The 15,094-nt window shown below is 38.6% G+C and overlaps 1 protein-coding gene across 1 annotated transcript; it reads right to left on the reverse strand.

The window, feature by feature from the left end:
• Window positions 1-1,634: 1,634 nt before the first annotated feature.
• On the reverse strand, window positions 1,635-14,812 carry ctss2.1 (cathepsin S, ortholog2, tandem duplicate 1). Its single transcript, XM_074653030.1, has 8 exons — window positions 14,658-14,812; window positions 12,246-12,370; window positions 12,006-12,128; window positions 9,360-9,512; window positions 7,299-7,523; window positions 4,816-4,981; window positions 3,230-3,332; window positions 1,635-1,996 (listed from the first exon to the last, which is right to left on the reverse strand). Exons 1-8 carry the CDS (start codon window positions 14,674-14,676, stop codon window positions 1,897-1,899), a joined length of 1,014 nt encoding a protein of 337 aa, XP_074509131.1. The 5' UTR covers window positions 14,677-14,812; the 3' UTR covers window positions 1,635-1,896.
• Window positions 14,813-15,094: the final 282 nt, after the last annotated feature.

The raw sequence follows: 15,094 nt of genomic DNA on the forward strand, positions 1-15,094 counted from the left end.
AAAATTGTCTTACACCCCTTAGAATCAAGAAGGCCTCGTGACCCCCAGCAAAGCTTTGGCGACCCCTACAGAGGGTCGGGACCCCCGTGTTGGGAACCAGTGTAGTATATATTTTATTCTGCTTCTTTTAGCTCTATAATGGTGCTTTATGAACACAATCACACCCTAGACATGCTTTTTTTTCTCTACATCAAAACGTAATCATTGTTCAAAATTTTATAAATTTTTTCCCCAAATTCAGCCTCTCATATTTGGTATTTTTTGGAAGGTTTCGGTTGTTTTGTGGGTTTAAACGATGCTTGTTCACACAGCAGGGGTTTCTGATGATGGAGTGGAACCGGCAGCGTTCAAGAGATTAAAATGATTCAATGATTTCCAGGATGAAGAAGCCTTTCAAACTTTAGACAGTAAATCTATGTCAGGGCAACGTGGAGAGGGACGCAGTTGCGGACCAGGGGAATCTAAAATTTAATCCCAAAGGTTAACCACAAAAATCGCAAGCGATTTAAAGGGAGAGGGGAAACACCAAATGAAAACAGGCCTAAAAAGGAAGGCTCCCTACACTCAATATATCTTGAAAAGACTAAAACTAAAACACCGCTGCCAAGCAGCTGACTAGAACATAAATGAAACAAAAGAACCAGTGAAGGAAGGCCACACAGACCTAACCCACTCTAAGAGACTCCAGCTCTGAGAAGAAGCTAAATGGTGAGCAACTCCCACAGATAGGTTCACGTGGTACTTCTGCAGATTCACACGCGTGATGACGTTTAGTAGTCTCATTTAGCCACATGTTAGCAACTTCCTTTTTTAGGACACATAAAGGCTTCAAAAATCCCAAGTGGGGTATTTATTGATGTATTTTATATCGTAGAACAAAACATTAACATCTCTTAAGCTTGTGTTAACCACACACCTTATTTCAGGCATCTAACTACAAATCCATAAAAAAAAAACATTGACTTCCAGACGAGGGAACCGGAAGTGGAAAAACGCTAACTCATTTCCAGGTTTAAGGAATCATTTCCTGCAGCACTCTATGAGCCATGACATGTTAAGTGGTGAGCTTTTAGGTGGTGGCTAGTAGCTGAATTTTGTAAGCTTACCTATCTTGGCTAACCAGCTGCTGGCTGCAGATTCATATTTAATGGACAGATATGAGAGTGGTATCTATCTTCTCTAACCCTTTTTTTTTTTAAAAAGCGAATAAGCTCAAAATGTTGAACTATACCTTTAAAGGACTCCTTGGGCTTTTTGGAAAAGTAGGTCAATGTTTGATGAGAGGGTCAAGAGGTAGAAAATAAAAACGTACTGAACGGCTTTTCTTCTTACTCAAGACAGTGTTACTCGCCTTCAGGCAACTTGTATATGATATGCTTTCCCATCAGCATGTGCACAGGACAGAGATATTTACCAGAGACACGGGTATTGATTTTGGCGTTCCTTCTGTCGTAACATGTAAAAGCTAAATTGACCAACAAGCCAATTTCCCAAAGAGTCAATGGAATCCTTTCAGGCAGTTTTCATGGCCGATTTAACAGACTGACAAACCTGAAACTGCTGGTGGAAAACCACATCTTCGCATTCATCGCGTCAGAACACAGATCTGATATTTACTGAAGGGCCGAGATTACAGAGTATATCTGTCTCTTTATTACAGATTCAAACACACACAGACAGTCGGACACAAACAATCAAACAGTCAAGACCAATGAGGTTAAACTGTAGTATTTAAAGACTTGCTGTTTTGGGGGCTTTTGTTGTAAAAAGGTGCATTAAAAGGAATTTTTAAAACAAAATAAAGAGAAAAATGTTACAATCAATGTGAAATTAAACTGTCAAAATATTGTATACATAAAAGAGAAGGGAACAGATTCAATTCAGTTCCCTCTGCAGCTACATGGTGGGGTAGCACGCATACAGAGCGATGCCACACTGGTTGTTCTTGTTGCGTGCCATCCGGATGAAGCCCTGGTCTCCAAAGGTACTTCCCCAGCTGAACGGAAAGAGCAGAGAAACATATAAATAAAAGGAATAACAAAGTTTTACTGATACTGATTCTGATTCGTCAGTAAACATCCTTATTAAAGCTACTATGAGGAACTTTAATTTTGTGTTGATTTTGGCGGTCCCTGTGGACAAAAGAGGTAGTGTTGGCTCCCAGCGGGGACTGGCGGAGCAGCAAGGCCAACCTCTGCCGGAGGAGGAGCCGCTGCTACTGGGCGCGGAGCTCTCCACCTCTCGCCGGAGCTCAGACTGCAGGTCGAAGGCGGCAGCGAAGCCGGATCTGGGTTGCTCTGCGGTGGGCTGGTCGCTGCGGAGGCCCCGCTGGAGTCTGAGCTGGAGGAGTTTCTGGTGAAGCCGCATGATTTGGTCGGATTTTGCGCGGAATCCAACCCGGTGGCACCGATGACAAGCATTAAGAATATAGAAATATCCCATCTTCTTGATGAAGCTGCATTTATAAGGTTAACCCCACCCACCATTACACAGCTGCATGTCCTCAGTCATCAGAGGACCGAATGAACAGGTGGAAATCAGATTCAAAATCCAGGTTAAGATTCAAGAGATAAGATAGAAACTTGAAATAAAAATAAAAATGTGTTAAAAACTCCTTTAAAAATATTAATCTTCTATGAAATATGGTACAACAGAGTCAATTATCTACTGGGAACACGTGGATGTTTCAGGTGTTTTATGTTGTCAAAACTTAACCTCTAATTTAAAGTTCCAGTCTACCTGTTTATACATCTGCACCAAACACTTAAAGGAGAAACTGGTGTAGTAATACACTGTGTGGTGAGACCTGGAGAAAGAGGATTATAACAAGCTAAAACAGGCCTGATGAGGTCAGCAGTTTGGGAAATTGTGATGTTTGTTTTCTTGCAATAAGTGAGAAGAAATGAAACTCCTTCTCTATTACACATAAATGATTTCATGACCCCGCCTGATTTACACCAACCTTGCAGTCTGAGTTAATGGCTGCTTGAGAGGCAAGTTTTAAGTCTATCCAACCACTTAACTCATGTCAGCACAATACCCAAAACCCTCTTGTGCTTGTTGACACAGTGTACTTCCCTGCAGAGCTCGGACTTCCCTGTTTCATTTCCCATTCAGTGTCAAGATGAGGGAGGAACACATACATGAGCTCAGGATGTACTGTATGTATGTTTGCATGTATGGACTAGATGGGGATTCAAGGGGGATCAGAGCAGTGAAAATGTCTCACCTGTTCTTTACCAGCCAGTAGTCTTGTCCGTTCAGTGTGCCGTAGCCCACAGCTAACACCCCATGGTTCACTTTCTGGGTGCAGCTCTCATCATCGTACACTCCTGAAATGACAGGGGTCAAAATAATAATAAATCCATCTCGTTATATTCAATATTCATTATTTGTTTTTAGAAACATTAAAGCCAGGAATGTCTTGTAAATTTTAAATTTCATACAAATTTGTTGGATTATATTTTGATTTTGATTCACGTGTTTTGAAAAAGAATATTCAGGAAGAGGGATTCAGTGTCTAAAACTTTAAAGAGTTAAGGTCTTTGCACACCAAGTACGTATTTTCCGTATGCGTTTTTTTTTAATCCGCCGTACAATAAAAAATGTTACGCACAGAAACCTTGCTCACTGAGTCCGATGCGTTTTATTATTATATTTGTTTATGAAAATACGTAATAGAAGACAAAACTGAATTAATTACGTGGGTGCGATGATTAGCGCTAGTTCAAAACAGGGCTAATGAATGAAAGGCATCAGCAAGAAGCTATCGTTTAGCTGCCTAGAGCTCAATCACTGCTGTCTAATCTTTACTACATTCTTTGTTTTGCTCCCCCATTCCAAGCTGTTTTGTAATCACCTGCCACAATCTATCTTTAAATTCTGCATCTCTCTATTCTTTCATTTCTTTAACGTAAAGTGCTTTGTACCGGGAGACAAAGTGAATGTTTATCAGATGCCATTTTGGATGATGATGTTTGCATGGACGGCTGCTCTGAGTGGTCAAACAACCCTCTTTAAATTTTTGATGGATGCAAAAAAAAAATCAAACGAAAGTTTCGGAGTTGGTGTGTGAATGTGATTGATAAAACATGAGGTTGTATTTATTTTTAAAGGTGTGAAAATTTTGGATGAAAAATACGGATTTGGTGTGCAAAGTCCTTAACTTAACATCATGCTGAAAAGCGGTGTTTTGCTGCCCTCTCTGGTTAAAACGCTGCTGTTTTGCACCTCTGGAGGTCAGCAAAATCACACTCCTGTGACCTTTTTGCAGCAACCAGTTCATGTCCATCCCCCACCCTTCTCCCAACATCTTTCTGCACCTATTTACAGTCCAGCCCTGTCTCCTAAAAATGATTCTTCCATCCAACGAAACTGCATTGTGAATCATATTCGAGGGAAACATATTTTGTTGTGGATTACGTTTGTTTTTGACATATCACAAATATGTTTGTAATGACAGTCCGTGGAACTCTGCGTAAGGAGGTCAGTGTGGTGGATGGGTCAACAAACACCAGGCCCAGGAGACTGCTGTTTGTGTCCCATGTGAAACTAAAAGTCAGCGTCCACTTATTTTAATAAGGCAGTTTTTTTCACTAAATCTAACCAAGTAGTTTTGTTTAATTTTTTTAGTTTTGTTTCAATTTACAACGTTAACCACATGTTTAAAGTGCGACAGTAATCCGAAAATACGTTTCCCTCCAAACGTAATTGAGAATGCAGTTTAATTGTATGGTACCATCATTTAGTAGGAGACAGGGTTTATCCAGTCATGTACGTAAAGGTGAGAGCCTGTGCAGCTGGTGTGTGACGTACCACTCCTGAAGAAGGCGAATCTGGGCCGTGTGGCGTCAATCGCCACCGAAATGGGTCCAATGGTGGCGAGCCCCTGCTTCAGAGCCCCCTCGTCCCCTTCAGGCAGGAAGGTGTACGCGGAGCAGTTGGCAGCGCGGTACTGGGGGTTGTAGCTGCACTGTTGTGTCTGTAAGAGGACAAACTGGGGTTAAAATGATTTACACTGTGTGAAATATACCTGATGGTATTAAAGAAAGCACCTAATAGGAACGCCAAAAATTGTGTCTTGAAGTTGGATCGAGGCATGACTGAACTGACGAGCTTGGGTGACGTCCATGCATGTAAAACTTATTCTTTTGGTCTTTTTCCAATTCATTTGTATATTGTCCAGCTCCAGCAGGTGAGGCAGCGAGTGACTTCCAGACGCGGACACTCGTCACTGTGCTTATTAAGAGAATATTTCACATCACTGATAGAATATTTATTTATTTTTCGGGTGAATTGGAGCCGCAACACCTCCGCGAGGCTGGAGCAGTCTGTCGGATTGGCTCACAACTGCCCTCCTCCTCCACACAAACACGAACAACAGCGAACCAGATGAAGCCTGGAGGACAAACACGTTGTCCGCTCCGATTAATTTATTGTTGCTCCAAAGAGACATTAACAGCAGACCACAGACAAGTGAGGAGAAAGTTGCAGTCTACAGCCCGAAGGGTCGGACTTAACTTCTTGTACACCCACATTGGTGTCTCATACAGGAATCCGTTAACTGTAAACCTGAGTTAGCGCTGGATTTCCTATATGTTTCCACTTAAAACACCACACCATGTCTTGTAAACTTGGATAACAACACTCTGTCCTCAACTTCCTGTTTTGTTTTTGGGCTGATGCCTTCATTAGAGAACAACAATCATTCTTCTTTTATAGAGAATAAGTTATCAACTTGTCCTGTGTAGTGGAAGTACTGACTTACAATGACCAATTACAATAGACTAGTTTTTTTCTGTGTTTTCAACATCATATCAATTTTCTTATGAAAACAATTCTGATTTATTATAGAAACAAATGTTTTTCTTTTGGTGCCAAAAAAAAATTTATGAATTTATTCAAGTGGCGCTTTAATTAGCAATTGATCATGGTGATATTTTATAAATGCATGCAAGTTCATTTTCTGTTAAAATGTTAGTTTCAGTGTATAACGCTGCGTTACGATTAGTCTCTGCTGTTTCTGCACACATCATTGTGGTTTGCATGAGAAAGTTGGTTTGTCTTCATTATACAACCGTAGAATGGAACACTAATAAATCTTACTGTAAAAAGCCATATTCATACACCGTTTGTAGCTATACCTACGAAAAGTAATGCAGTATAACTCGTATATAACCGACAAAATCAATTTGTGTGTAATTCACGTAATCATGAGCCAGCAAATAGTGACAAATATACATCGCAAGTTCCCAGAGTCCAAATGTTCTCAGATATCTGGTTTCTTACGACCAATAGTTCACACAACATACAGTATACACTTTACTGTCATAGAAGTCTGAGAAAACAAGAAATTATTCACATTTGAGAAGCTTGAAAACATGAAAATGTTCAACATGGATCGTACAAAGATAAAAAATAAAACAAACAATTAATAGTGTGTAACACAAACAAGATTTCATGCCTAGAATTTAATTATTGCCTTTGGAAACAGCAGATGAGGAAACAATCGGACCATGAGGTCCTTTTAGTAGCAAAGTCTTTAAACATCAACAACAGCAACAACAACAACTGCTGTGCCTCAGCTATATTACAAAATTAAATTGAAGTTGTGACATGCAGATATAGTTTTCATACTCATTATATCAAAGATAGTGAGTAAACTAATATACATTTGTTCAACTCCATTTCCTTGGATAAAAATGTTTTTAATAACAGATCTGAATATCTTACAGTCCCTTTATTTCAAAAGATCTAAAGGTTTTGAGTGAATTTTCACTTTGCATAGTATTACACCAATGCTGGTCTCTACTCCACTCAAGCGTCTGTGAATACTTGTTGGTCGTTGTCAATCAGCACCTTCCCTACACACCAAGGGGCTGATTGCTAAATCACAGCAGGAGGATTTCTCTCTGTGATAGCTTGTTTGCTTAAATGTGTTTGCCGAAGAAATAAAATGGGAAACTGAGGCCGGAGAATTCTGTTTTTCTTTTTGTGTGTGTTCATTTGAAGTGCTGACATCTCAGTTTAGATGTTGTTATATGACTTTGTGTTATAGTGGAGAGTATAGTATAGGGAGGAGAGTGTGATTTAAAACTGACAAATAGCTCATAAAAATCATGGCTGAGATTATTTTTTTGACCCAATAACTTGGCTCTGTAGGTGCATACAAGTGTGTATATTTCAGCTGACCTTTTGTTTCTGTTTTTAATTCCTTTCCACATTTTTTCCCAAGTTTAATGGATTTTCCAAATCCCCTTGATGCATGTTTGAGCAGCAGGATTAAAGCAGTTACTCACCAGTCCCTTGTAGGGGTATGAAGCATCGGAGTCGATGCCCTGGTTGTCGATGACGTACTGGAAGGCTTGGCTCATGAAGCCACCGTTGCAGCCTTTGTTGCCATATTTGCCTGAACAGTCCACCAGGTTTTGGGGGCTGAGGTCCACCAGCTTCCCCGTTGTCTTGGCTAACAGGCCCTCCAAGGCCCCGGCGGCACTGAAGGCCCAGCAGGAGCCACAAGAACCCTGGATTCAAATGATTTGTGTTACTGTGATGTCATAGACTCAATGCATTTCTGTATCTTCTTTATTAGCTTCAAAGTTGGATGAAACACAGCACAACAGTTTGTAAAGAAGGAGCCAGCAGAGTTTAAGAGGTTAATGAACTCTATTGACTCTTTGGGAAATGTCCTTGTTTGTCTTTTATATCAAAAAATTTATAGATTCAAAAATAAATAAATACATTTAAAAACTAAAACCAAATATAAAAATAAAAAGGAAACATAAAGGGAATTAATACAAAGATAAATCAATAAAGAAGCAAATTAAAACAGAAATTCAATTTATGTCACATTTTATCAATTATTTATTTGCTACATTTATTCTTAATATTATTTTTTGCTACAATTAAGGACATATTCATCGAGAGATTCATTTATTTATTAATTGATTTTTGATTTTTGCAGGTGTCGCCCTCCATAATATTCAGCTCAACAGCTTGTAAAGAAGGTGCAAGCAGAGTTTAAGAGATTAAAGAACTTCATTGACTCTTTGGGAAATGTCCTTGTTTGTTTTTGGCTGGACTGCAGAGGGCCAGCCCTACAAACGCAAAAGTCTGTTACAGGATTGGTCAGCCGACAGTTGGAGTTTCCTCATTGGTTGTTGCTCTTTCAAAATGAATAGGAGGAGAACAGTTCTGTGTTTACGTTTTCTGGGGAGCGTGTCAGTGGTTCAATGTATCATTACATACATATGTTCGTTTAAGTTACGTTATGTTGTGCTTTGTATTGTGTTACCGTGCATTCACACCAAGCGCGAAGCAAATTTTGGCCTTGCTTTCCTCTATTTCCTCCATCAGCCATGGAAGAAATAACCACTGTTGCTGCTTTGTACATTTTGTGGAGATCCCAGATATGTCAGAAAACCAAACGCCGTCGTGTCTGGGTTCATAACGTCACCCGGTGGCGAGCTGTATTCACATACAGTTCTATTGCACGGACTGTATCTAGCAAGCCACACATCGCTACTGCGGTATGAACCCAAAATAAACAGACTGGGCGGTGATTTACTTGCAATAAAACGGATCAAAATGATGCAGAAACAACGACATTATGAAGTCGATTAGTAAAAAGACCAAATTCATGCTTTGTCAAGTCTGTTCGCAACACAACAAGCAAACAACTTTTAAATTGGTTGTTTTCTGCACGGAGTTCGGCTCGATCAGTGCCAGGCTATGCTAACATTGTAGCTGCTCCATTAACACTCCATCTAGGAATAAATACGGCAGCAACAACGTCAGTGATGACAGTGGGAGAATCTCAATGCTGATAAACTTCAATCAAACATTAAGACATAAGTGGAAAAAACATTATAGACATGACCACTGACTATTTGTGTAACAATAACTATGAAATATAAAACTATATAAATTTTAACACCGGCAGATATTTGGTTGTCTAAGAGGCCAAATGAAGGCTGTATACACATTTCTAACTGTGGTTTTTCAAATCCAGGAACAGTAATTAAATAAGTATTTTTCAAGGCTGAGATATTTAACAGATACAAATTAAGCAGTTGGATGGTGAGCTGGACTTTGAGTTGTTAATGTGTGTCAGCAGGCACCAGTTAAGTGGATGTGGCAAAAAAACTTGCAAAACCGGCGATTGTGGTGGCAAATTCCTGTGTAATCAAGAACTGCTTCAACGAATCAGGAACAAGAGGAGTGTGTGGGATGATGACTGTTGAATGTGTCACTGTGAGACAAAATAAATCTCTGCTTACACCAACAGCACTGGTTAATCCTGCTGACTGCTCGGAGTTATATGAGTCACTGATGGAAACACTGAGTATGTGTTTCTTTACCTGCTTCTTGACTTTGGTGACACAGCCCTTCTCTCTCCAGTCCATGGTGTCTGGTACATCAGCGCCTGACGTCCCCGCAAAGGCAGATGGTGCCCTCTGGATGTCAGTGGGAGGACTGAGAGTGGCATAAGACTGCCGGATCTCCTCTGGTGTCTATGAGAAAGTAGATAACAACAGATGACATGAGTTCAGTTTCAAATGGCCTATATTGTATGGAAGACAGAACCTGCCAAAATAAAAAAATAATGAATACATAAATAAATGACTCGACAAAGGAATAAATATGTCATTAAAGACTGGAATGCAGCTATCTGGCTAGCATATAGTCAATCTATTATCTGCACCCTGACCCCATGAAGACACACTTTGAGTGACAGACCCCTCATTTGCATAATGAGGCAGAAATGCATAAATAAATGTGTCAAGAAAAGTATAGAGAAACAAATACGTTTGGGGAAATAAATAAGGGATTGGAATGCAAAAGAAAATCGTGCATGAATAAATCAATACATATATTTAAAAATAAATAAAAAATAAGTGCAGAAATACATAAATGAATGAATACATGCAAAAAATAAATACATACATTTAAAAACCAAATATAAAAATAAAAAGGAAAATTAAACAAAAGAGACGGAGAATATTTGGCATTTTTTAAAAATTGACTGAAATAATTAATTGCTAATCGAAATAGCTGCCGATTTATTCTCTATCAATCGATATACTGTTGCATCTCTAGTGTGAAGTCAGAACTAAAATCTATTAGACACTTCAATGCTACTCTGCTGTAAAATGAATCATTTACTTCCTAAATGTTCATTTTTCATTCTTCCTCTTTCTTACGTTCTTTGTAAAACATTTCTAAAAAGGTTGTGATCATTAAAATATGAATGTAGGGTAGAGAATAAAATATAAAAAAGGTTCCTAATGGTACACTAAAACATAGTGTAACTATAACAAGTTCAGTTTAGTTTCCAGGAATCAGCCATGTTTCTTGTGGTGTGAATAAAGATCAATAAACTCCAATTCAATTTGAATATTTCCAAAGAAACTCAGACACAGATTGAAGCGAGGCAGGTTAAAGGACACAAACCAAACACCACTTAGTTAATATTCTAGTATGCAGTCACTCATTAAGTTAAGACCCCGAATATACTTCACCACATATGTGGTGAATGCATCCTCGAGGAGCTGTGGCTCAGTGGTCGAGCTGAGAGCAGAAATCATCTCATTACTTCAGTGAAGTCTCAAAGGCCTGAGCCAAGAAACTGCAGTTTGTTAGACAAAGTAAAGTTAGACCAGTGGAAAGGCCAAAGGGTAAAAAGATGAAGCCCAATGCTCAGCAGCAAAATGTGCTAATTTACATTCAGCGTGAGGTTAAAGCAAACAGTATGTTTTACAATAAAAAAGTATCAAATGACAATGTGAAAGAAATTTAGCCGACAGGCAAACGTTAATAAAGTTGAAGACAAAATATAGTTTCATTTTTAAAAAAGGCTCGGGAATTTCATAAAGCAGCTGGGCGCTGTAGTTTTCAGCAAACGTTACTTAATCAGGAGGAAACAGTGGATTTGTTAGGGACTATTTCAGGAAGCAGATTAAAACACACTAGGTACGTCCGCCTATTAGGGCAAAAAATAAATAAATACAGAGCCGGGGGAGGGGAGAAATATTCTGAGAAAAAAATTGTAAATTATGAGAAAAAAACTTGAATATTCTCTGAGATTATAAAGTCACACATTTGTGAGAAAACATTCTCGGAAAAATTGGATGAATCTCATCACACTGGGGTCAAGCCAGCCGTCACACGCATCTCCGTGATCAAATCAGACGACACTAAAATTGTAGTGCACCCATACACTGACATTTATGGTTAATGCATTCAAACGGTCAGCTCGAGCTGACAGGGAGAGGTACCAACGAACTTGGCGAAGTTAGCGAAAGGATGTCCGACTACGTCCGGTTTCCAAAATGAGGGATTAAGAAAGGGTATGTACAAATTACATGATGAAAATAACATGAATTGGATTATATTGGAAGTATAAAACAGAGAAAAATACCACTAAATTGTGACGGAAATGTCTTTATTTAATTTTTGGGTTGCTGGCAAAAGAAGAAAAATCCTGAGAATATTTTTTCTCATAAATTTATGACTTTATTATCTAAGAGAATATTTTTTTTGATTTTTTTTTCTCGTAAATTTACCACCTCAGAGAATATCCAAGTTTTTTTCTCTGAATATTACCCTCCTGCCCCGGCTCTGTATTTTATTTATTTGTTTCAACCTACAATGGCCCTAATACGCCATCGTAGTATTAACCTCAAACAAATTAAAATTAATTTAATTACCACAAACCCACTGACAGAAAGCTAACTTGGAGTCTTTGGGGCCTCTTGGGAGTCCAGTTGCCTGCTACCTTGTCAGTATTCCAGCAAAATATTCCTAACTATACTTCATTATAACGATTAGCTGTTGAGTTTAAAGCTCAAACTAGTCATACTGTATCTAATCTGTATCCTTCTAACCTTCCACCATCATTATTACTGTGTCATTAATGAATAAATGTGCTAATCAGAATTCAATAAAAATCATAAAACTTGTATTTTCTCTTCGGTATGAAACAGTAGAGTGAGCGAGTGTCTCACCATGTCTCCCATGTGGTTCATGCTCAGTTCGTAGGTGTGAAGCCCCATCGAGGCCTCCAGGTTGTGCATGGTGATGAGCATCAGGTTCTTCTCCCACAATTCCCTGCGGTGCACATCCTCCACCTCAACACAAAGACATACAGAAAGAGTGCATAAGGTCAACTATAAGTTCATGATGAATATTACATATGGTTTTCTCGCCTACAAACATATTTACATCCTTCCTTTTTTATTACATACCTCATTCTGGTACTTCTTCTCGTGTATCTTCTTCCACAGCTCCCAGTGGACGTCCAGCCGGCTGTCAAAAGCGGCTGCTGCCCCGACACACAGCGAGACGAGCAGAAGGCTCCCCAACATCAGGCCTGTAAACACACACACAGACGTGGACCACATGAGAAGTCAGGATGTCGTCTGACTTTTGATGAGACAAGAGGCAGCTCGCTAACACGCTGAGAAAAACAAACAGTCAGAAACATACAAGCGGGATTGTTCGCTTCATAAAAACCACAGAGAGGATCAACGTGTCAGGCTGCACGGAGGATTAGTGATTCAAAGGTCAAAAGAAAAGAAATGACTAAAATATGAAGATAGAAATCTCAACTTGTTGTTTGTTCATCCAAGACCTTGACCTTTATTCCTTTACTACCAGCTTCTGAAAACAGAAACCCAACATTTCTTCTTAAAGTCTAACTTTAATTCCTACCTGAAAACATCACATTTAATGTGCAAGTTTATTTTTTTATTCTTTGAGGTTGATGATGTAACAAATTTAAATGTTGCAGATATAGCTTTTTGGCTGACTCTGGCACATGTTCAGCAATGTTAAGTAAATATTTATATTTTTTATAAATATATTCTTTAATTCTATATTTTGTGTGTCTACTATTTTCAAAATGGTAAGTGTCCGTTTTAATTTGTTGGTAGCTAGCTTCCTTTCTTACCTTGCATAATGCTAGCACTGTATAGTCTAATACAACAAGCTGGTCTCACACTGTTCATAGCTATACCTACAAAAGTAATGCATTATAATTCGTGCATATCCCACAAAATCAATTTGTGTGTAATTTACGTAATTGTGAAACAGGAAATATAAAGAAGGGAGGAGGTCGGGGTGGACGGGCGGGTCAAAAAACACAGAACTTTCGCTCAGTAGACTGGAGTTGGTGTCCCGTGTGAAAACAGAAGTCAACCTTAATTTGTCACGTAAGTTGCTTACTTGAGTAACGCCACTTCTGGAGTCAAACCACGATCTTTTCCTAAACCTAACTAAGTTGTTTAGTTGCCTAAACCTAACCAAGTTTTTTCCTGTGAAAATGGTAGTTTATTTTGAAAAGACTGTATGCATGTAACAAGCGGAAATTGACATGTGTTGCTGGACATTCGTATGAAAACGAATGAAAAAAGAATGAATAAGTATTTCGTAAGATATCATACGAACCGTTGTATGAGAATACGTTGAATACAATCCAATACAACAGCTGCGAAGCTCATAATGTTCAGCTCTTGTGGACACTGTGTCTTAGAGGGGTTATGTTTGAGTCTGTGGTTATAGTGCTGGTGTTACTCTAGATTGCATTATATGTTTTGAGCATTCTGATCACCCATATTTCACCATATGCTGTACCTCTCTTAAAGACTGTGTCTTAAGTGAGTGTGTGTGTTCAAAATCTCCATCTGACTGGTCAGCAGCAATGAATCTCCCCTCGGGGATTAATAAAGTGCCTTTCCTCTTCTTCTTCTTCTAAGTATCACTTCCATAAATTTAAAGCTCATGAACTGCTCATAACTCCCAAAATTAGCCAACCATCACAAGACCAGAACTGAAACTAATGAACAAGCAAGAAATTTGGAACAAATGCATCAATGCTGTCACTAAACATCAAGTTACAGATTGATCAAACCATCATAAAGGGTGCTGTGTCAACAGCTTCAGAAGACTGGAAGAGAGGGTCAGCATTTAATGCAGGAAGTACAAAGAGCAGTTAATGTCAATCAGTCAGATTAGATCTGCTGATCTACTGAGCAACTAAACAGAGAATAAAAGATGACTTTGGTGACAAACAATAGTGTCACCTGATACCTGACTCAATCACTATCACAGTTCACAGTTACAAAACCACAAGATGACCAAAAAATCTATAACTATAGACTTTTCAGTGGATAACAGTGAGATAAATTGAGTATATAGCCAAATAACACTGGACTTCGTCCAAAGAAAGTCTCGATTGGTCAGTTTTGTTGATGTTATTACTAATTTCAGAAATAATAATAAGAAAAAGAACATATATCAGGCCCATAGTACATGTTGTAAAGGGTGTAGGCTAAATGTACAGAGAATGACAAGATAAAACACTAAGATATATCTAGTCTTGAAGTCATTATAAATCACCAGAGCCGCACTAAACCTCAGTGTAACATTGTTATATAACAACATTACAATACTATTATTTCCAGTCACTGTGAAAACCACACCTGCAGCCTGAACACAAAACAACAAACTCCTTGTAAAACATAGAAAACGAAAGTAAAAGCAAGTAAAAGCTTTTTAAATGACGGATTACCATTGAAATAAATGTCCTGGCATTAATATAAAAAGCAGATTATTTGTATAAAAGCCGTAGATTTATTGATGAGACGTGTTAAACTTGCCTTGATCAGTCGGTGTCATCGCTGCTGCTGTGTTCTACCCTCTGGTTGTGTTTTCCTGGTTGATATATGAAGAACCTGTCACATGGTCTGTTGCAGTTCTTCCTCTTTAGAAACAGAAAACTGCATCGCTCTGATGTGTTTGGTAATCTCACCTGAAGTGACTCATAAGAGCACAGAGAGAGGAGGAACTAACATGTATGAGGAAATAATGGGGCAAAAAGTTACTTGTTTATCTGGTTTTAAAGCCTGAAAGCCTCAAAACTGAACCAGAAACCAAGAATCACAAACCATGTTTCTGATAATAGAGAAGAGGATATGTTGTATGTATTTAAACACATTAAAACAATAACATTTATATATTTTTAAAACAAGTCCACTATAATAGCCCCTAGAGGCTGTCATGTGCATTACACCTAACAATACAAACCTTTTTGGAT

Source organism: Sebastes fasciatus, chromosome 12, assembly GCF_043250625.1.
Source record: "Sebastes fasciatus isolate fSebFas1 chromosome 12, fSebFas1.pri, whole genome shotgun sequence".
In the NCBI taxonomy this organism is placed as follows: Eukaryota; Metazoa; Chordata; class Actinopteri; order Perciformes; family Sebastidae; genus Sebastes; species Sebastes fasciatus.